The sequence below is a fragment of the Coturnix japonica genome, chromosome 4 (assembly GCF_001577835.2).
Source record: "Coturnix japonica isolate 7356 chromosome 4, Coturnix japonica 2.1, whole genome shotgun sequence".
NCBI lineage: Eukaryota > Metazoa > Chordata > Aves > Galliformes > Phasianidae > Coturnix > Coturnix japonica.
Genome location: NC_029519.1, coordinates 63,144,859 through 63,169,255, shown reverse-complemented (window position 1 = coordinate 63,169,255; position 24,397 = coordinate 63,144,859). Strand labels below are relative to the sequence as shown.

Sequence of the window (24,397 nt, the reverse complement as noted above, 5' to 3'; positions counted from 1 at the left end):
CATGTCACTGGGAATTTTGTATGAACATGACCGTGCATATTAAGACAAAAAGACCTAAAAATATAACAGTGGAAATATCTGTGTAACAGGTACCTTTTTCCAAAAACATTGCTGTACATCATCCATTGTTGTCCACTCTTGTCTATGGGAAGCAAGATAAATTGTGAAGACAGAGTTATTTGAATGTTCCTATTTCCACGGGATTGTAAAAATAGCCATACTAAGAAATAAATAAGGAAATGCTTTATAGGTGCTTTGCTTAGAATGAATGAAGGACTTTATCTTTCTATGTTTTCTTATCTACTACAGTTTCATAAAGGTCTCAAGGATTCTAGAAGACAGCGGATAAACATGTTCTTGTTTAATAATCACAATTTGGATTCCTGTGGAATGGTCTATACTGTTCAGACTAAACTAAATTATTTTTTCTCAAGAGAACACCTGTTTTTCTCCTTCATTTTCCACCATATAATATTTAAAATAGCTCAGATGCTGAGATCTATGAGCAGTAAGTGTTGGCTTTCTTTTAAGTTCTCAGATTCCTTTTCAGTTACCAGTAAATACTAAGAAAACGATTAAACCACATTATTGTTTGGGAATGGTCTTGATTTATTTAATGTATTTTTGATGGATTAGACCAAAGTGATGAAGATTACTGCAATGCTGTTGAATTCCTGTTTATATGACCCCTAATTTGTTTTAACAAGACATCGGCAAACTCTGTATGATAATTTACTCTGAAATACAAGTCAGATACACTGTGGGACTGTAAAGAGTTAAGCAGTCTAAGTGCAGTCGAGTTAAATGTCAGGTCATTTAAACCAGGTATGCGATCACAGTACCCTAACAGAGGTTCAAGGGACCTCAGGCAGTTCTTTTGCTAGGCAGCTATTTATTGTTTTGCAAATCAAAAAGAGGAGGCTGGAAGGGACCTCTTGTGGCCTTTGGATCTATGGTGAAGCCTGAAGCAGGCTCAGATATACCTGTGCCATTCCTCAATGAAGATGGTCTGACTTATCGTGACAGCTCCACTCTCTCTGCACTGGTTAAGAAAATACACAGGAAGATGGACTTGCAGAGTACTGCCACACAGAGCTCGCACAGCACTCCTGGTAATGCTTACAGCAATGTACAGACACGAAATAGGCCCATTAGTCAATTAAAAAAATCAAAGATTAAAAAAAAATTATCTGAGCATTTCCTTGCTTAGAGTGAGTTTCATTCATTTGCACTGGTGAATGTCATTATTCATAGACTTCTCAAATCTGGTTTTTACCGTGTAAGGAAGCTGGTCTGTGCATCCAAGCAAAATATGAATAATTAACTAAGCTGGATAATTAACTGAATTAGATAATAAACTAAATAAAAGGAAGTAGTCAACTCTCATAAAGGTTGATTTACCATGGATGTACATCCTGCAAGGACAGCATGTTTTGGGTAAAGCTTTCCCTCACTAGAGGTGTTCATAGTGTCTAGCAGTTGATGTTAGAGCTTTTCCTTTGATGAATTCATTTATGCTTGGAAGTAGGAGAGTTATTTACAGGATTTATTTTATTCACCTGGTGATCTGCTCTCATGCAGGATCTTTATTATATTTGAGATTAGTATCATTTTGTCAGATCTCTCTAATGTCCGTCAGTGAGTTACATATTTCTAAAGGCAATGGAAGACACATGTAAAAGACACACAGATCATCACGTATTCTTCTCTTCTTTAGAAAACAGAACTAAAACCAATCTCCTTACATGCCACCTGTTTTAATCGTTTTGTTTGTTTTATTCTTTCTGTGATCAAGCATGTATAATGCAATATTATTCCACTGAGTGCTTGCACCTCTGGTGTATTATTCTAGTATTAATACCACAGTTAGTTTCTCATAGTCATTATGCAAATTCAAAATCATTTCAAATAAAAGAGATGAGATCCCCCATTGTGGGCTCAATTGTGTTTAATCGTCTGTAGGTGCAAAAGGTAAAGGAAGAATCGTGCACGTTTTTGTCTGTTCTGCAACCAAGGGACAAACGCCTTCACAGGCAGTCAGAAAGACTGATAGTGTCTGGCAGTGCTAGAAATGGAAATGAAGCTGAGCCCATCCTTTCAACCACCTTCTATACTGCTGTTGAGAGTACAGCATCATAAAAGATCGTTATCTTCCCTTAAAGGTCATTGCGGCTCATGGGGAACCATCCATCAAATTTCCCCTGTCAGAATACGCCGTGTTAATAGGTCGGTGTGTATCTGAATGTTAAATGCTGGGTTTCTTTCCAAACTTGTCCATTTGCAATAGTTGTGCTGTGCGTTTCAAAGGACTTTTGTATTGCAGAGCCTTCATTTGTCTTTCTACAAGCTTCTGCACAGATTGTTAGTTAATGGGGTTGTTTTCTGTATGGGAAACATAATATTTATGATCACATCATTTTGACACAAAGGGGCCTAATAGAAAACTTGAATTTGCATTATATGGTGCACAGGATATGCTGCTGACATTCCTGCTGCAGGGCAGCTGCAGTGACATAGTGGGAGCACAAAATCCCCATAGCAGTGCAGTGATCGAATGCATCAGCTTATACGCACTGAGATAAAATTGCCCCTGTGCCTTCTTCACATCCCCTTGCCTTACTACAGAAAGGAACAGAGTGAAATAGACACTTTGAGTACTTTCACATTCTGCTCCATAAGAATAATCCTTAATGTAATTACTTTCAAACTATAGGCAAAGTGTTGGGAAGGGTTGTTAACGTGTCTTGAAAGCACTGGTTGGAAAGGCAGTCTGTTGCTCAGTGACTGAGTAATTAACCTGGTATGCCAGATCTGGATGTTTTGCAACTGTTATTATTTTGTATAGCACTTGTGAAAGGTACTGATTTAGGAGAAATTGAACTTAGTTGTTTTGATTACATCTGTTTCTCAAGAGAAGCAAGTGATTGGTGTATGTTCAATTACTAACTCCTCAGAATTCTTTAACTAAAGAGTTACTGTTACCTTAATATATCATCAATTTAATGTGATTATCAAAACAAAAATAATTAATAAAATCATGGCAAAAACAAAATATGGTAAAATCAAGTCATCACAAAAATATTTGGATCATAAAAACAGATGCATTTGAAAAATTATTTTAAATGGCCCTTCCAACTATCTTATATAATCTTCTTGAAAAATAACACGTAGATGAATTATGAGGACTGGGAAGGCAAAAGGGAGGTGCTGTAAGTACCTTCTCCTGTGTGTGTCACTCACTGCTTCCCCCCAGGCATCACACAATTCCTAAGAATGAGTCCATTTGGGAACTACCTGGCCTTGACCCCTGTCTCCTTGCACAGCTGTCCAGCAGCATTGCTCATGAGCACGAGAACCAGCTGGAGGAGAAATCAGTCACATCCTCCTTTTTAGACATGGCACTACTGGGCTTCTGGCCTCCCCCCTCTGCCAGTCCCATTGCTCTGGGCTTTGTGCCCTCTTACAGCTGCTCTCTCTTGCAGGAAGCATTCTTTAGTTTCTTCTTTGATAACTGCTTCTGCTGCAGCCAAGTGCTGCTCTTACTGTGTTGAGATGTTATTTAATAGTTTTCCCTGGTTAGTGCTAAGGAAGAAACAGTTACAAAGAAAACTTCTGTTGTATTGCTTCGTCCTTACATTCCTGGCAGTAAGCATCAGCACCTGTTTCTCTTTAAGCCTATATAATCACATTTTTCAGCTTTTATCCCTGATTTCAGCTGTCCTGTTTTGACCCAAGCCTCATCCCTTTTTGTCCAGATTTACAACTTTGTGGATGATGAACTTAAAGTTTGGAGAAGATGCAGCTTTACCAAAGGCTGACAGGGCTTGCTGAGCTTGGCTATTGCTTCTCAGTGCTGCCAGATGCAAAGTCAGGCAGGGGTAGCTATAGGAATTTCTTCAAAATGAGGTGTGTTTTAGGGGTCTGCTTTGGCCCGTGCCATGAAGCAGCTGAGGCTCCTGCTTTCACTGTTTTTTTTTTATGGCTCTCCTCTGTCTCATGCCTTCTCGAAACCTGCAGTGCACTGCTTTGTTTGCTCCCAGTACTTGGAACTGTAGCTCAGATGGGAGTCTGACTGTCTGTGGCATCCGACGTTGCATTGATTGCCACTGTGTCCCAACCTCACGCACTTCAGTTAGTGCCCCAGCTGTCTTCCTCTGATCTAGGGATGTCAGAAAGAAACTGTAAAGCTTCCAACATACGCACAGCTTAAATTAACTACTGAACAGTCTCCACTATTATACATCTTTTTTAATTATTTTTTTTTTTTTTAGGTAATTCCACATATTTTACGTTACAGTGAATTAGGACTTTTGCATGTCTTTGTTACTGTGCTGGTCCATTGTTTCTGCTCTGTAGTTTTGCACAGCTCACTCAGAGGTCCTTTTTTAGATTTCAGAAGAAGTTTTTCTCTCACATTAATTTTTATTATAGTTGCAAATTTTGGTCCTTGCAAGCTTTGCTGTTTCCCAGTGCTTGGTTGTAATAAGCTTTGATGTTCTGCAGAGGAATTTTTCCGACTTAATTTTGGTGTCTCTAAATGTGCTGTGTCTTCAGTTTCTCCTGTCACATCATTTAATTGTATGACAGTAATTGCTTGTAAATTGTCATGTTTTCAAGAGCTTTCCTAGTTTGCATTATTAAATGAAAGAATTAGATTTTGTTGAATTCTTCCACTTGTGCTGTGTGCAGAATGCTGTGGTCTCCTTCCTTAGAGATTCTACCTTCAAGCCACAGTGCGGCTGAACTTCACACTGTTTATTAGCATCTGCAAGCTAATATATTTGCGTTTGCACTGTTTACCACACAGCAGAGCCAACGGATGCAAGGCACCCAATCTACAAACTAGAACCCATCTGCACAGTTACAGGGCAACCTCTTTTTTTTCTCCTGAAGAACACAGAAGGGCAGCTGTGTCCCCAGGGTGTAATGTGAGGTTGGATATAAGGATGCGTTATGAGATTAAATTCTGCTTCTGAGTTCTCACCAATACCTTACCCATCGAATTTCATGAGCATGTGGTACTTATTTACCATTTTTAAAGGACTGAATGGTTTAATATAAATTCCCTGGAAGTCAGCAAGACATTATCAGGTGCTGGATTTCAACTCATGCCACAAGTGTAGGACTTCATTTAAGATCCTCCAGGAATAACAGACCTTTCGACTAACCTCACCAGCCTCTTGATCAGACTCCTAATTTGTTTCAGTGAAGGCATAATATACACAAAACAAAAATCAGAACTCTTAGAAACAACATTTGTTTGAAATTGGGAACAATATCCTGTGTGAATAGTGAGTATTTCTGTTGAAATGTTCCTAGTATTTGGATACAGCTTTTCCTTTCTGTAACTCCAGTTCCACTCTGATATTTCCCCTAGCTTCCACATTATAACGTGAGTCCCGACTGCTTTGATTTTACTAATTGCCTCTTCTTTTAACATTTATAAATTGACAGGTGGGTGTTTTTGTTAAGCCAATAGGTGGCAGTGGTTGACCACATCAGCAGTCAAGAAGTGGGGTGTTTTGTAAGATGTCAGAAATGTAGCTGACTATTAAAAACTGTATTTAAAACAAACAAAAAAAATTACTAAGAAGTATGTATGTGTTCTATATATGTTGTCTTTAATTCGTCATCTTACAGAACTGAAAGTAGGAAACACTTCAAATAAATGTATTTAAAATTGCATCTCAGTTATAATGAGACAATGTTCAATTTGGGACTAAAACAAAGGAGCAGCTATGAGTTCCAGGCTTCCACTTATGCCCTACACTTTGAATTCTGTCTCAGGTAGTTATATTTTTTGTTGGGAAAAAGTACTTGGTCAGATGTTCTGATGTGGATCACTATTTGGTAGTTGTATTCAGTCTTTTTGTTGCAATTGAGGGACACGCTTCAGGATTACTTGATATTTCAATGTTATTTTTCAATACTTCGACTGAGTTTAAGCCAGGTAGCCTTTCCTTTGGTCTCAAGTACTCAACCAGCTGTTGTATTTCTGTTTATTTTTTATGAATCAAGACAGCTGAGGAAGGGGAGGTGCCACCAGTGTTGTTATAAAGTATATCTGGTGGCCAGAGCACTGAGAAGGAACTGAGGGCCCCTCTGTGGTCCAGCACTCATACACATTCTGCACATACTGGGAGCCTGGGGTTAAGACAAGTAGCTGTGTTCCCCATTGCAGTAGTGTTTTTATATTCAGCACCTAGAGAGTTACAGGCCATTGTGGTTATTAGGTTGATTAAGTAAAGGCCTTCAGAGTGCCAAGTGGCTCTTTCCCCTTTTTTGAAGACCTGAAGGTAGAGAACTGAGGGTTGGCAGTGGTGTTCAGAAAGGGCTCTTTGAAAGAGATAACCTAAACCAGTCCATTTCCTTTCACAGTCTATCTAAAAAGAGCCCTGGGTAGCTTGGAATGCACATTGTAATGCTCTCCATGCATAAAAATCCCAAGGGAAGGAAATGCCAACAGCTTTTAGAGTTAATTTTGTAGGAAGTCGGGATGCTGGGAAACTCAAGTCGTTTTTACCTCTGTAGCAGCTACATGATTCAAACTCATTGTTTGCAAAGTGCTCTGAGATTTTCAGATGAAAGGCACTATAGAAATGCAAATGAGTTATTATTATGGTATTATTTTCAGAGACAAGTTTTCCACAATATTTAGGGACATTTGTTAACCATTGATATTCAGAGCTTTTAGTTACAGGGGTAATATGCAATGCTATTGTGCAGTATTAGTTTTTTTTTTTTTAAAAAAAAAAAGAGGTCGTGTAAAACGAATAATTCAGTTGAGTAGTTGGATGTGACAGGAGCATACTAACATTAAGAAGTTTGGCAGCCACTTCCTTACGATTGCTGGTAGGTAATTTTTAACCTTATTTGCATAATATCTTTAGATAATTCATGGATATTCAGTGCAGTTATAGACAAAGGTTATACAATACTGGCATTTTTAGTACTGTAATGCATTTAAAAGTTCCCATGGCAAAAATCTATCCCACCGACCTGGCAAATATAAGCATTTAGGATAGTTAAGAGAAGCAGATAGGTAGATCTCTAAGTGGATATGCACTCAAAACCAGTTTAATGTGTCCACTACTCATTCAGGGTCCTAGACTTCCAGAAATGCACAAAAATTGTGTTAAAGTAAACCTATATGTCATGATTACGCTATGAGCAAAGCAAGCAAAGAAGCAGGCTGTGAAAGAGGTGAGGCCGGGACTCCTGATGAGCTTCTTCTGTACCAACACACTGTGACGCACTGAGACATAGAGCACAGAGAAGGGACACGAAAGCTGCTGCTTCTGTGTACACAGGGAGTTCCCTGGGTGACCGACCAGAGGTGAAACAATACCATGCAAGCACACAATAACAAGATGGTGCTGAGCAGCCTTCTCACAGAGCTGTGTCAAGCCTTGATCAAATAAAAGTGTGACTGCAGCCCATGCTTTGAAGCAACATTTCCATTGCTTGGAAATGCAGCTGGGGAATGACTCCACCACTGCAGCCACCAGTGAGGGCAGAGGTTGGGTAGCATGCAGGCTGAGGGCAGAGAAACTGGAAAAGCGTGATTTCCACAGGGTTTCAGTGTTAACTCTTTCCATTTGTTTGCATGTATATTTTGAAATTTTCAACCGGGCTGTTTCCCATGACATATTTTATCCCAGAGATTAATGTTTGGTGACTGTTTGTACATACTCATCATCTATTTACTAACATGAGAATATAATATGTACTTTCCCTACTGAAAATAAGGGAAGCGAGTTTAATAGGAAAACAGCTTGTGTTTGAAGGTCAAGCTTTGGCATGGAAATAGTTCACAGTGAGAAGCAGCACCCTGGAGTACTCTAATGAAAACTGGCAGTGATTTGACTGAGCTAGAAGCCTTCAGAAATCACACCTCACACACACAGTCGTGCTTAAACAGTGATTGCCTACTACTTGGCAGAAAGGCTGTAAAAGCGTGCGTGCTAATTCAGTGCAGTCCTCAGATGTGTGCTGAGAATGCAGTGAGAGCCTGGGGGTGGGGGGGGGAGGCTCTGGCAGCATGCCTTATCCAAGTGACTGGTTTCTGAGGGTTTCCAATAGACCTGAGCCTGCTGGAGCCAGCCAGGGTATTTCACTCAGTGTCCATGTGGCAAGTCGGGAAGAGCCTGTCCTCTGCCTTAGAGTTGTCAAGAAAAGATGGATTTCTAACTACAAAGACAAACAAAAGGTTAAGGCTGCACTAGGGCAAGATATAGGGCTGGGCAGGACGGTGTGGCTCATGAGGCAGCAGTCAGCAAAAGCTTGTAGGAAAGGTATGGGTTCACCTAGTTACTGTCTTACATAAGACAATGCCATTATTTATTAAACACTGGAGATGGGCTTAAGGTCTTTTTAAAAAAAAAAAAAAAACAAAAAAAAAAACTTTCCTTACATTTTTGCAAATACAGACTTCCTATGGTTCATTGTGGGCAATTATTTGGATTTCAAAGAATCAGAATTAGAAGGTGCATAAAGCTTCTCTCACAGCTCATGTTGTCTGCTAGCAGAATGTCATGCAGCTAATCTGTTCATCGACTGCAGCATCCTGGAAGGCGGAATTTGACTCTGTGACATCCTTGTTGGAAACTGCCAGCTTCACAGATTTGCTGTCAGAGTAAATCAGATTAGATTTTATTTAATTAAAGTAGCTTATCTGCCATCCATACTAATTACTGCAGTTCATCTTAACTAGCTGTAATTCAGTTTCATCAAATTTTCACAAATCATTATGAATACAGGAATTCTTCAATTCCATTAATGTAGTCAACACATTCAAACTTCAGTAAGATAATCACATTCCATTAAACTTGGAGGTAGGAATAAAAATGCATGATGGGTATGCTGAGTTTCTTGCCCAGAGTACAATTCTAGTTGAAGGAAGGTTTTGTCTCTTTCTGATTGATTTATAAGGCATTAGAAACATTACACTGCTCTTGCAATGTGTTGTTTCATTTCGGAGCAAGCTTCTACAAGTAATGCCACAGGGAGCAACGCCACATCCTGAAAGTGGAGTCAGTGGGGCTCTGCAGGGTGTCCTGTGTGCACAGCTGGAAAGCAGCAGAATGCAATCTTGCCTGCTGTACACCTCAGGCGATTTATTTCCCATCTATTGGCCAATAATGTTCACTTTTAATTCTTGCCTTTTCTCGGTAATTTTATTTTTTCTTTTCCTGCATCTTAGCCTACTTTAGTTCCCTAGTACATATGATCTATCTGCTCTAATACTGATCACTTAAGTAAGGACATATCATACCTGTGAGTTGGTGCTTCCTTATTAATGAAAGTATAGTTGTGACTAATTTCAGTTTATACAGAGGCAAGAATCATTTTGTTTTAGCTCAGTGTTCCTAATTGTTTTGATACAACACTGAGTTTTGGTAGATCTGCCTGGGGAAATTAAAATCTATTATCTTGTATCAATGGTTGATCAGAGGGCCTCAGTGGCTATTAGAGGAAGAAAAAAATATGTGAAATATGTCAAATGAAGCAAACTCTAGAACCTGATGCACTCCAAATAATCATAAGGATTTAACTCAGTGAGGAGTAAAATGCCCCCAAACATGTACTGCATGATCCTTAGCACCAGCTATTTTGCTCTATAGTTTTGCCTGTTCTGGTACAAACAGTAGCAGAAATCTTCCCAAGCACTGTACACTGGATGATGAAGCCAGACCTATGGGTTCTTCTGAGGGACTAGATTGCTGGTTGCAAGAGGGACTCATGAGGCCATCAGGGCTCTGGAAGTGCTGCCAACATTGACCTGGCCAACAATGGGCTTGTCCAGTTGAGACTTTAAAACTCCTGGACAGGGATTTCCAGCCTCCCTGGGCAGCTGACTGCAGTGATTTACCACCCACCTGCAGAATAAAAAGCTTCTCCTTATGCCCACATGAACTTCCCAAGCTGTAATACTTGGTTCCACTATCTTTAAACTACATCATTGTAGTTGTAGACCAAGGTTATTTCCACTTTGCACAACCAATCAAGTTCAGATCCCTCAGTAGCCACTTGCAGGCTTTGTGCTCTTGACCATCTTAGTAGCCTCTCCAATTTCTTGCTCATCCTCCTGATTTGTGTGCCCAGAAAACACAGCACTCCTGGTGTGGCCTCTCCAGTGCCAAGGAGAAAAAAACTTGCCAAGAGGGTAGCGTGATGAGAGGGAGTGGGGCCATACTCCTCCTCAAGCAGCTCAGAAGGCCTGTCCTATTTGCAGCATTCAGGTTGGAGGCACAGAAGCTTTGCACTGCAGATTTAACCAATTATTTTGTATCACTGCTGTTGTACAAATGTCACCTTAACTGCAGTAGATGTTCTCCATCATTCATAATGTAACACTGTTTAACAACAGTTGTGCTTTATTTTTGCAAATAACTTCGCAACAGTGTCATCCATTTGTGTCTTAATTTACTCAACACTGGTCACAATGTAGACCTACATAATCCATCACATATCTTAATCTTATTTGGAGAGACAATAAAATTTATTATCTGTACAAGTTCTCTGTACTAAAATTTATTTCAAATTTGGCAGTATGCTTCTTATGTGCCTCATATGAACATGTTCAAAGTAACTTAATTCTTACATCTAGTTACTGTATTGTAATTTGTTATCAAAAAAACCATTGTTTTGCATGGTGAGAGTAGGATGAAGATGTCAGAGCTGTACATTTAGTGCGGTAGCAGGAATCATCAGGATCCAAAGATACCATAAATAAGATGTTGTCATTTCCTTCCTCCTTTTATAGTGCTATCAAAATGAAGTTGTTGAAGAAAGTGATAGCATTTGACACAATGCCATTAATTAATGCTTTTAATTTATTTCTAAATACATTTTTTTGTGTGTATTTCTTTGCTCTGCAGTGTTTCTAATTAGTATAATTTATCTTTGTAAGAATTAAATAGAAGTCAAACTGGTAAAGAAATTCTTACTGTTGAATGGCAAAATTAATTCAGCTGCACTATTCTGAAATACACACTGCAATATGAAGATGACTATAGGGGCTACCATTGTACACACAAAGTCATTTGTGTGAAAAAGAACAAAGTACAACATAGAGACGGGAAATCAAATCCCAGTACTAGATTTCCACTACAAGTATGTGTCTATGAGGGCTCTTTTTATGTAATAAGTCTGTATCTCTGACTAGAAGAAGAAAGTTCATTTAAATATTGTAACATCTTTTTTTCCAACACAGATACCATAGCAGAAAGGAGTGCCCTAAGAGAGCATGTGTATCCTAAGCTGAGAGAATTCTGCAGGGAAAACTATGGGCTGGAATTTCAGGTAAGTTTTATTGAATCTTTGTGTTAAGTTGAACACAATTTCTTGCAATTCACTGTATTTAGAATGGATAATATTTTTAAATGCTGTAATTGTTGCCTTACTACTATTAAAATATAAAATTACAGAAAAGTGTATTTTGTACGTTAATTGTATTGCACCAATGCACTTGAATTATTTTACAGGCATATTGAGGTAAATCCTGAACAGATGAAAAAACTCACTGGTGGAAAAAGCAGTATGGGAACAAAGTGGCACCTTCACATCAGGAATTTAATCAAACCACCTCTGTACTCAAGAATAAATAATATCAGAGCTGAGTTACTGTGCTCTGTATACTGAGGTTAATGTCACCCCTGCAAAATATTTTCTGTTTCACATCATCGGCATTGCATTGCACCATCTGTGTTGTTTTATAGTTGTTATATCTACCTATGGATTCGTTTTCCACTATCACGTGGAAAATAACAAGGTGAATACTGAAACACTGATTAAAAACTGAATTGAATGGGGAACATCTCAACAAAATTCATATTTTGATTATGTCCTGTAGAATTTGCTTCCTTTGGTGTCAACCATAAAATTCCTATTGCTTCAGTCCATTCAGGTTTTACTTTGTGTAATGGAAGACCCGTAGACATCTTTGGATAGATCCAATTAGTAAAAAATACAGATGCATTTGATTTAAAGTGCCTGAATTTGGCTTCACAGTAAAATCACTGGTAGATTTAAGTCAGGTATAGCCAAATTCATAGTCCAGTAAAGTTAATTGGACCCATTTATGTCAGCTGGCCTGCAATGAGCTCTCTTTTAAGAGTAACAAATATAACTCACAATGTCGTAAAAATGTTCAGTTTTTTAAAAAATCTGATCATAAATCTTCAAGTCTTTCTCACATACTAATATTACCATCCCATCTAAATGACCCCCAAAACTCAGCTCTCCAGAGTTTAGCTCACTTGTTAGCAAGCTAATGCCTTTTAGACAGCATCCTGTCCCTCACAGTGTTATTCGTACATTCAGCTGGCTTTTAATCAAAATAACAAGTTCCTGAATTAGGGTGTTTGGTCTTAATTCCCTGAGTCGCAATGGAGTTGTTGAGTCTGCATAGTAGTAAATAACAGAGATTCCTGATTAAGGCTATAAAAGAACTTACTTTGAAGATCTTAGTTCATCAGCTGACTGGGAAGCCCAAGCTGCAGTGGTATACACAAGGAATATCAAAAGATACTAAAATGAGGAAACATTTTTTCTTGCTACCACTGCATGATAATCACAGAAAATGCCAATAAAAACTCTCTCGGTATCTTAATTTTGGAGTCATTTTTGAGGAGACTTGTCTGACAGGAGGAAAATGTCTCCTCCAAATAAATCATAGTCTGTTGAATTCTTTGTATCAAAAAAAGAACCAAAAAAAAACATGCCTGTCTTCAGATGGATTGTAACGTAGCCTTTAGGGGAGGAATAACTGAGTTTACTCTAGACAGTATTCACAGAATCAGTTGTTTTATCTTACAGTTTCAACATCAGGAGAATCCATATGTAATATGAGGTGTAAGAGACAGCTCCACTGATACGTTTCTGGAAACAGCTAGGAAGTTACCACACTGCTGAGGAAGGGAAGTAGGAAAACTTGCACACAAAGTTACCAAGGGAGAGGGTCATTTCTGCCTTTTCCACTCCTGATACACTGTATTTCTTACCTCAGTATGCAAAGTCCAGCCTGCAGATTTTACTGCAGTGGTGCCCATAAAGTAATATGTACTTTTCAGATAAAGTGATAAACTTGTATCTCCCTCCACAGAGCGTAACACGTAACTTTCCATCCTGTTAACTGATCCTGTACTGAACAAACATGAGCAGCTTCACGTTAAACTGCCACAACGATGTTAAAATATAGGCTGTCCTGAGACACCCTCTGCATGACAAATCATGACCTAAGTGAAATACGTTCCAGGACATTCATTTTTCCACTTTCCATTGAGTCATCTGGTTCCACTGATAAATGTTTCATGCCTTGCAAAACCTGAGATCTGTCAAGAATCCTAACGTTGTTGGGAGCTGTTGGGGAACATGGCTACCATGCATGTGGAAGCAGAACTTGATGAGTTAAATCATTCTATGGATTTTACAGTTCAGCGTGCTTTCCTTTTCCATTGAGTCAGCAAATATTGCTGAAAAACAGGTATTGGTTAAGACAGAAGCAAAGTTGTGAAGCCTGCTTCCAGGAGGCATGGTATTTTATACCTGGAATATAATATCTGGGGGAAGTGGAGGGATACAGAGTGGTTAAAGAAAGCAGTTGTAATATAAAATTTTTGGAGGATAACTAACAATAGTTAAGGGACAAAATATTCTTTTTTTCTTGGGGAAAAAGGACTGTTTCAAATAATTTTCACTGTGTGACACTTGTTAGGAAGAAAATAGAATCTTTGCATGAGTGAAATATATATATATATATATATTGGCCTTTTTAAGCAGTAGGAAGTGAGAGAGTTAAAATTACTCCATGTAATTAGAAAAATCCATGACACTGTCAATTCAGTAGATCAGAAGCTAAAATAAGCAAAAGGAAACAATGAATCATCAATGAAAAGTCACCATTAAGTGACTAGTGTGAAGGTAATCCAGAACAGCATCAGCCCACCTTGTTTAACCAGCTGTCATCTCATTGTGACAGCCCTACTGAAAGTCAGAGAGAGGTCAAGCAGTTTCTCCAAGTGTGAGTAAAAAAAATAGTTCAACATGAGACACAGCTGTTGTCCTGTTTCATTTCTTTCATTTTGTAAATCCTGTTTATTTTAGGTAGCATAAGTGATAACCAATGAGCTCATCCTTTTGAAACTGCTGGTGCCTTCAGCAGTCTCATGGCTAAAATACATCTTCTTGTAAGACAAAATTATAACACACATTATGATACTACACACCAAAATTAAGTTACTCAATAAAAATAATCTATAACTGGCAACATATGGAAGGCGGGTGCCAAGCCACTACAAAATCAGATAATTTCCTCCTCACATTTACAGTGCTATCTGATATCTGAACGGTTAATTAAAATAGACATTTCCTTTATATTTCAGTACAATAAATTCATTCAACCACTAATTCAAATGCTTCAAACAGTATGCTAAGATGCTCTGATTTTATGACTAGAATACTTGAGCTCTATCATATATCATTCAAGCAATAAGACAGCTGAATGCAATGCGAAGTTCAGTAATGAAGTCATATAGATAAATAACAGATGAGTGGGAGAAAGCAGGGAACACTTTTTCCTAATGAGACTAGAAGAGAAAAGGACAGAAATCAGTGAAAATGTGGGAGATAGGAAAGCTGTTTCAGAAGCAGCTTTATAAACAGAAGACTTTTTTTCCAACAAAGTTTTGGAACAGAACTTGATAAAAATATTTTCTTGCCAGTTCAAGCTTCATTCATACCTTGGGCTGTTTCATTCATCATCAGTCAGACAGTGAATTACCTGCTGTGTTTGACAACATGGCTCCTACTCTAGCAAACACCATCAACAGGTCCCAAACTTTTCTGCCTGAAATAACCAACAAGAATATTAGTAATAAAGTTAAACATCAGCATAAGTAGTTCTAGGATGACGGCTTCTTAAGTTTTGTCACTTGTTGTTTGAAGAAATTTCCCAAGCTTATTAACCAGACTTCTACTTGTACAGCAGTTTACTATTAATTCTTATATTACACCTTCAGATTGATTTTATGATCTTTTTAGGCAACAGTCAGTTTTGTGTTTCTGACAGCAAGAGCAGAGTGCTCCCATGATACAAACAATATAATAGCTAACATTGGGATACATTCATGTCTAATACAATTTTGATTGTGTTCATTAAAACTGCCAATTTGGACTCTTTTGTTCAAGTTACATGTTAACTGTAGCTTAAATTAGAATATAGTAGCACGTGTCATAATTGTTATTCCAATAGTAAGAAATGTACGCATACAATCCCTATTCTTTTAAATTCAATTGCCCACATTAAGGATTCAGCCTTTTAGTTAAAATGTGTAGAGAAATCATACTTTGTCCCTGAATTTCTTGAAATACATTTAGCATCTATATTCCAGTTTCTTCTAAGAGTTTGTTTGCAATCCATTACCATCACAAAACCAAGTCTGCAACTGTAAATGAAAGGCTGAACAGCAAGCTGTCTGCTATTGCATATCTGTACAATCTTTTCTCCCAGAGTAACAAAGGCCAGCCAACAAAGGAAGTATGATATTACAGAACTGCACATATTCTTTCTTTTGAGCCATGTGCACAGGATGATTTTATATCCTGTGGCTACAAGTGACACAGGGTGTCAAGTCATAATATTCAATGAGATCTACAGCAAAACTTCCATTAATTTCCAGGGAGCCAGCATTTTATCAGTGCTTTTGTCGTTATTTCTTACCTATCCATTATATGCAATCTACTAGAAAATAAAGATTACATCAAATCAAGATCTTGTCATGCAAATCTCTGCACAAAAAATATGCATATAAAATGGGAGACAGTCCCAGTCCAAGTACTTACAGTCCAGTACTTACAATTGATACAGAAAAAAGTCTGTGAGGGAAAATAGCAGCTCAGATTGCCATTGTTGAAGGACTGGGTGTAGATCTCATTGCTTTTCACAGCACTGCAGAACAGTGCTTAGCAGCACACAGCATGCCGTCAAAGTTAATTTTTAATTTGATAGGTAGAAAGAGCAAATTCTAGATTAACAATATTTTTGTACTTTTTTTCCAGGTTATAGATTTATACTGGGGAGTCAAGGCAGATGAATGGGACAGTCCTGAGCTGCAGAAGACTCGCATGAAGCTGTTAGAAGATTGCTTGAAAAGTTCTGCAGGTCCATGTTTTGTTGTGGGTATAAAAATAATGTTTTCCTTTACAACAATAATATACTATTAATGATGCTAACATGCATGTTTCAGTAACAAATATATTCTTTTCTTCTTTCTGAAGTATTTTATATTCCTGGCTGTACATGTGGTATACTGTAGCCAAAGGTTTCCCCACACAGAGCTGTCAAATAACAAATTATTCACTGAGAGCAGAGAGAAAGGAAAGATCTTTCATGAGCAGTCCCTATGGCAAGATGTATTTAGAAACCACAAGATGCGATTGTTCTACCACTTCAACAGGAGATGGACTGCTTGTGTAAGAAGGCCACCACTAATTAATTCTTGGCACTTTTCAGACATGCATTATTGGCTGGCATAGAAGAACTTAAGTATAAAAGCACAGCAGCAGGCGAGAGCTATCTGCTCTGATACGCGTTTTGCTGCTTTGTGTGGTAAGCCCAAGTTAGCATGCCATATATTAGTGCGTGAAAAGACTAGAGGTCAGAGACAACCTGAGGAGGCTCTGATACTTTGATTTTTCCCGCTCACTGCCTTCTCTTTATTGTTGCCAGAACATTGCCTTTAAGATTCTTAAAGAGTCAGTAAAGCTGACAGAACAGATACATCTTCACTGTCTTTTTCTGTTGAACCTACAAGAGAGACCACAATGCTTGTACAGAAGTGCTTTATAAATCTTTACCCATTTCTTTTAATGTCAGAGCTATCTTTCAATAAACGGACCTGTTGTTCTATATCAAGCTCAACAGTCAGTGTTCTTCAGATGAAGCAATTTGAATTTATGAAATCATGCATTGGGATAAATAACTGAAAGGCACTGGGAGTAGACTACATACAGTGCTGCTAGGTATATTTTTCCCCTTCCCAATGAATCATCTACAATAGATTTTGTTGTCACTGGTTTTATATTAACTATATAATTGAAAATAGTGTGATATTTCTTTTCTCTCTCCTGTGCTTGGAAAGATTCATGCCATGTTTTCAGTTCATCACAGATCACTTGAAAAATATTTTAAAAGTAGTTAAATGCATTGTACACTGTCTGCATTAGTCTTCAATGCAAAGAAAAACTTTGATAAAGCTGTTTAAGAGCAGCATATCCTCATTATCTATGAAGAGTAAGGCTGTTTATCTTAAGCTTTCTGAATAAGACCTAGACAAGGAATTTCTCTAATGAGTTTGGCAACTGAGTGGTATGAACTGCACATTTAAAACATTCCATTAAAGTATGAAGCAAAATACAAAATGATTTAGGAAGAATGTGGGTTTTTTTTTTATGAGAGAGGTACTTTGTGAAAGGAATATACAAATATGATGACAATATCTAGAATTTGCTGTGATCAAGATTACTTCTCTGGAAGGTAAATACTTCCATTATTATTATTATCAGCTTTCTCAAGATGAAATTAAATGAGGGATGTATAAAATCATTCTTCTATGCATATCTGTAGGACTGTGGAAATGTTAGGATAAGTCTTCAGTTAAATATCTCTAATCTCTAAATACTATTCATTCGTGTTTAAATCAACCAACAAAGGTCATCTTCAGCCCTGACTGCAACAAGCCTATCAAGCATGTTCTGGATGTGTAATTAGGAAAGGACAAGCTTTGGCAGGTATTTATATAAAAAAAGGTACTGATTCTGTCAAGAACAAAACATTCTTTTGCCTGGTCAGATGAAAGGCCAGCTCTCTGCAGGTATCAAAATTATACAGATAAACAAAATTCTTAATGATTAAGAAATTTCATATTTAGTTTGCTTATCCCCAGGATATCTTCTTCTGTCTTATATTAATGATATACGTTCTATTTTACTTCTTTTAGTAAAGTCTTCTGTGTCTCTTAGGGTCAGCATACTTCTAACAGTACAAGGAGGCACACAACCTAGACACATAATAAGCATAAAAATGGTTCCAGACAGATTCTCATTACTTTATGTTTCCCTTGGACACATTTATACCAAAAAAATAAAATGACAACTTCAGTGTAATTTGGAATTGACTAACAGTAAGGATGAGGAGCAGATTTATGGAGCAGACTTATGACTACTATTGCTTAAGGATAATAACTAAATCAAATATTAGAAAACACTGAGTAGATTTGGCAAATGTCTAGAAATTAAGAACATAAATACTTATCTGGATCCAGACTAAGCTTGAAGCTACGGCAGGTACAAATCTAAGAGAGTCTCCCCAGCTGTCATTCAAATCACGTGGTCCAAAGAAGAGAAGACCTCATTCTACTTCTTCGTTTTCTACCTACTCTGTACTACCTGACACTGTAATTTACTTTAACCCTCTAAAATTATTGACAGCTTATGGTTAATTCAGCATTCATAAGCCATTAAGAAACTCCTAGCCTAATAAAATTGAAATTCCACTGGAATTTCTGCTTAATATTAAAAATTTACAATGTCTGTCATGTCCTCAAATAACCCTGGAACTAAGATGAAATCAAGGAGTGAAATGTTGTCTACATCTCCAGATCTTTTTGTTCCCTCAGTATAACACGTACTTTAATCAATTTGTGAAGTGCACTGCTACATGTTTTTCTTTGCTTGATAATTAATTCTAAGTGCATTCTAACTCAAAGAAAAATCCAAATTGTATTACTTCAGTTCTCCTGAATCTCCTCAACTCCCAGTTCAGTTGTACTGTCTACCTTAGGATTTATTCCTAATTGGAAAACTGAATACATACAGGCTCTGGAATACCTTAATTACATTTTGTTTTTTTCTATCCTGGGAAAACAGCCTCACATTTAAAGTTAGAGAGGGTAAAGTCAGCAAAATATGTCTATATTAAAACAGTCCATTTAGGAGGAATGCTAAGCACACAGGAATTCAACAGAAGTTAGGAACTCTCAAGAATTTAATTTTCCACAAGGAAGCAGATCTAGATTACGGGTAATGAGGAGAAATAGCTGAAACTGGCCATGGGCACAACAGCCCACTTCTCCCAGTAAAATCTATTCCAAGGGAGAAATATCAAACTATGAATTTTCTTCTCACTCAGCATCTGATTTGAAGCCATTCAAATAGTAATTCCCACTAACATAAGTGGAATCATACATCATATCATCAGTGTCTCCATAGGACTTCCTGGCATTAATCTTGTCATTAAGCTGAGGTCTGAAGACACTAATTCTGTTCTGGGACAATCAACAGGTAGAAAATTTCTCAGTGTCAAGGGAGAGCTCGGTGTATTTTTTAAAACTCTTCAAAATAGAAACAGTAATTAAATGTATATGTAACTTTCCTCTCTTGGGGAGCCTTGGTCTTCATTCATGCGGTAGGCAAAGGGTATATGGCCCTTAATGTGATGTTTATCTCTGAACAGCACACATACTCATAGACTGATACCAAGCACAGGATAATGTTATCTGATTAAGCTATTGTAAATGAGTTCCTTGATCTGCCTTAGGGTCGGGAATATATTTTCCTGTGATTCATTTCTAATTCTCTGAATGTAAAATCTAGGATCTAAAAATGCCCACCCGTTTTTCAAACATAACCCAGTGAAAATAGCTACAAGATTCATCAAGCAGCTTTTGCATGCACCATCAAAACTGCATGGTTTTCATTTCTTTCTTGATCTAGTCCTTAAATAGCTTGCATTTTAAGCCTCCAGAAGATGTGATTTGTGCTAAATCTCTGTGTTTCTTTTTCTGGACATAAATTGACTTTTTGGTGCGGGCTTCCGGAAAGGTTAGGTACTGAATCCAATATGAATGACCATATTAGTGAGAACAAGATTTGTTTAAACTCAGATTTGCTTCATTCTGCATATAATATGTAGAGGAGGAAATAGGCTGCCTGAGATTTATAAGATTTAGTTTCTCTTGAGCCTCAAGAGTTTTACTGTATCGTGTTCTCTGGTAGTATTTTAATCAAGCAGATGTAAAGGTCTGCTCTACAAATGAAACTGTGTCTGAGAAAGCCAACATCAGCTGTTTCTTACAAGTGAGAGAGGAAAAAATTAATCCTAAAGTTTATAATCTTACTTCTGAGTAAACAAACAGCAAACTTTACAGCATATAGCAGGCAGTTGATAAGTTCACTTAAGCACTTAATGCTCTTGCTTGCATCTAGCATATACTCTTCTCTCAAGTAGAGTCTCTTCAGCAGTGACATATCCAGAAACAAACACCTACCCACCTAGTAACAAGTTCACTTCTCAGTCTGAAGATTCTCAAATCCAGGAATCAGTAGCTAGTTATTTTCTTAAAGATAATCAAAGTGCATGTTATTTTTCTTCAAGGAACGTTACTAATTTATAAAAGCAAAATAACAGAAAATATCGGTGATATTCATGGTGCTGCAGGTATGCTCATATGCCATTTTTGCTCTTCTCTTAAAACACTTGCTTTCAGTGAAGTTCTGTTAGTATGCCATGTAGCAGTTAAATATCATATGCTTCCTTCTTTCATAATTGAAAGACATCACACTTTTTTTTATCCTATTCAACCTGGAAAAAATAAATCAGAAAGCACTTGCTTATGATGCTATAGGGACCACAATTATTATGAGGAAATGACACGTTATTTTCTTTGTTAATTTAGTGAAGTAGAAAAACTATTTTAATGCTTAAAACTTCTTTTAAAGTTTGTACAAAATGCTTGTGCTACTCATGGCTGGAACAACAGGGCATTGCCTGCCACAGCCTTTTGCTGAGCATATACTCTACCTCTCTGTCATTTCATTGCATGGCACGGGCAAAATGGAATGTTTACTGGGGGAAGTGTCCTGTCCTTTGCTGTCTTTCATTCATTTTCATGCTACCAAATTCTTAACATTTTGACTAACTGACCTTTTACCTGCAGGCTGTATTTGGCATTTATTGCATGTACACTTACCATTTATTTCAGGTCTGATTAAAATTAGTACTAGAGAAGACATGAAGTTAACTCACTAGAGAACTAGAACTAGCGTCCCTTAGACTAAAAAAGTATCCTGTGGGCCTTCGCTTGTTTTTTATCTCTGCTATATAGTTTTATTAATAGTGTTTATCTGCTTTACAACACACTGCACAGTCATCATATCAGGCTCCTGGGAAGGGTATTATTTATGCAAGATGTGAAAGCATTTTCATGACATTTAATTACAAAATTAGGTTTTCATCTGCAGACTCAATGAACACAACTCTCTAAGAAGGAAAGAAAAAAAAAGAAAAAACAGCAAAAAAAAATACACTTTAAGTTTTCTAAAGTCAGAGGAGGTTATTAAAAACTCTGTTATCCCATCAGTGGTCTCTGCTTCTGATAATACTCATTAATTAACAATTTCTAATACCATTATAGTGGCTATGTATGTTACTGAGAAACATGGCTTAATTGTGTTACTGAATAGCATAAAGATATAGGTCTTCCAAACAGTTCTTCTGCATTAAATCCATTTTCTGAAATACTCCAAATAAGATTACATGTGCCCAACATGCAACCCTAAAGACCCCTCAATTGCTGCAGCTTTGGAGGTGACTACATGCCTCTGTGTTAATCCCTTAGATGCCTAATTCATCTCTTTTTGTCTTGCTCAAAATTACCTCTATCTAAGCTCTTTGGCTCATCACTTATCCTGAATACCATACCAAAATAGGAATTTAGAAATTAAGCATCCCTTGTTATAGATATTAGCGCAACTATATTTCCTTGAATATAAAAATAAGGTCCCATCTCTTAGAAGGCGTGTGGGTACATGAACCCAGCAGAAGAAAGTATATTTTCTTTGGTACAAAGCATAATAGAGGGCAATAAGAGAGCTCTAGTTTTTAATTCTTGATGATTGTTGTCCAGAAATCAATGTCATGTCCTCCCAGCTAGCTACACTGCTAGGCTCAGGGTATCTTCTGTATGCCTGTATCTCTGGATGCTCAGAGAGGCACAGTAAGCAGCACTGGCAGGGGAAGCATTTCTCTGTTACCTGTTCTTCACCTAAGAGATGCAAGACAAGATGTTAAATCCTTTCATGGTTCTTCCCTGCTTGGGTGAGTGTTGTGATTATTTTACAGAAAAAAAGCAAGTTTACACCACCATGCTCTTCTCTTGAAGACAAGGTGGATCTTCCAGAAAAGGTACTTATCTCACACACTGTAGGAAGGGTAGACATTTCCACAGGCAAGGTTATCCCCAAGGATACCCCCATTCTGGGGGTGTTTGCTGAAACCCTTTATTAGAACTAACCCTTGTAGTCTGTTTCTCTACCCAGCCCACTCTGTTAGAAACTGCAATGAGACCTATCTGAAAATTAACAGGAATTTGTGCTTTCATTAAAAGTTACCTGCAAGATCTTGTGGTTTATGTGAGAGGGAAAATGTAATCCATTAAGAAGTTTCACATCAATTGGAAAAAAAAGGGGGAGTGGGGGGGGGGGAGGCAAGGGGATGAATCATTTGATCATTTGTGTGAAGGAGAATTTGAGTGAGTGAGCAGCTCAAATGTACACAGGTAGGCAAAATCTTCTACAGTACTTCCTCTACTCTATTCACATACTCTCTCCTTATTTTATTCTCTTTTGCTGTTTTTCTCACCTCCGCACGTAGTCAGGGAGATTGAAGACCCAGCAATGACGGTGAAAGAAAAGGCAACTACATGGACTAAATGTATATAATCACATAAAAGACAGAAGGGAGATTTTGGAGGAAGTAGATTGTTGATATTTTTATCTCCAGAAAAAAAGAAAAGCTCTGATGAAGCAAGGTGTATCAGGGAAGTAGGTCATGAATTTCTTGGAGGAAGCACATTCATCCTGCATGATAGACTGTTAGTTCCTACTCATCATGTCCTGAGAAATCCTTCAGAGTCATTTTCTATCTATCTCTCCACCACTAGGAGAAGGCTCTGAAACTTAGAAATACTGTACTGTGGTTGAAGTTCAGAGCCAAAGGAAATGGTTCACTTTGTTACAGCTGCCCTCTTTATAAGTAACACCACCATCATTCTCATACCTCTTATCAGAAACATTACTCACAGCAAAAGACTTCAGCACTTGTACTCCATCCTTTCAGCTCCAGTTACAGTCAGTTTTTGTACTGACTGTACAACGAACCCTTTTTGTTCTTCATGGAACTGAAACCAATACCTTTATAAAGTTTCTGAAATGCCCATAGCCTTGCCAACACCACCATCTCCTTGTACTTCTGTAAAGCCTCCAGGGAAAAAGAAGAGAGAAATTAGAGCATGCCTCAGTGAGCCAAAGTGCTGTTTCTCAAGCCAAGGAGCATAAATACACATCCAGGCAGACTGAAAAAAAAATAAATGTATCTTTTTCTCAGCACAGAAATGTCTTTATTATACTTCCATGACAATCATTTCAAAATGAAAAAAAAAAATATTTCTTCTTTCATGCTTTCTGCAGGCAGCCGAAGTTATAAAAACAAATATATTTACCTATGAATTTCAGCCAAATTATTGGAGGCAGAGACACAATTATTTGCACCAGGTAAAGAAAAAAGTCAAATGAAAATATTTGTTACTGCTCAGAAGGCATTATTTTCCTCTTGGAAAAAAAAACAAATTTGACAAACAGTGTAAAGCTACAGTCCCATTCCCTGCTGAAACATAAGATCCGTTATATATTAGTAGTCAGAACATAAATGCCTTTTCTGCCAGTTGTCAATAGCCTCGTTTTATAGGTAGGCAATCCAAGGCAGTGGTAAAAGCATCAGGAAGTTACATGTGCCCAAACTGAGATGAAGCAAAAAGTGGAACAAAGGGCTGATATTTAAGAGGTCTGCACCAACTCTGATCTTCTGCTCACTAAGTTGCACTGCCTCACAATGGCCAGTATTAGAAGAAAATTGCTGTTCTGAAGGCAAATGCATGCTAGAAATCACAGCTTTTTTTAATTCTTTTTTCTCTCCCTACTTTTTACTTCTGTATTTATGAATTTGAAGAATATTCTCTCTGTGCATGTATCAGAAGGTACACTGTATCACATTACAGCTATCAGGAAAAAAAAAGTGGAGGCATCTATTTTTAGAATATCTTTTAGCTACCAGCTACTCTGTATCTTCAACTTCCTAAAATTTGGTTTAGATAAAATGCCTTCTTCACCTAAGCTTCATTTGTTCAAATCAGTTTAGTTTCATTTAATTGCTTGCAGATTAGACTAACAAGAAGTTAACATGTGTACTGCACTGAGATTTTCACTGAAATCATGTTTATTTTTCACATTAGCGCACTGAAAATAAGTTTAGGTAAATATACTTTTCTCTTTGCAGTTTAAA

At 37.5% G+C, this 24,397-nt stretch overlaps 1 protein-coding gene across 4 annotated transcripts in view; it reads left to right on the top strand.

The window, feature by feature from the left end:
• NWD2 (NACHT and WD repeat domain containing 2) overlaps positions 1 to 24,397 on the top strand; it is a 47,320-nt gene that overhangs the window by 7,594 nt on the left and 15,329 nt on the right. For 3 of the 4 annotated variants that reach the window (XM_015862511.2, XM_015862508.2, XM_015862509.2), the window contains exons 2-3: positions 11,216 to 11,304; positions 16,060 to 16,176. In XM_015862511.2, the coding sequence (XP_015717997.1) occupies positions 11,216 to 11,304; positions 16,060 to 16,176 (206 nt within the window). Of the gene's footprint in view, positions 1 to 11,215; positions 11,305 to 16,059; positions 16,177 to 24,397 lie in introns of those variants that run through there. The other variant, XM_015862512.2, reaches the window with a different exon arrangement.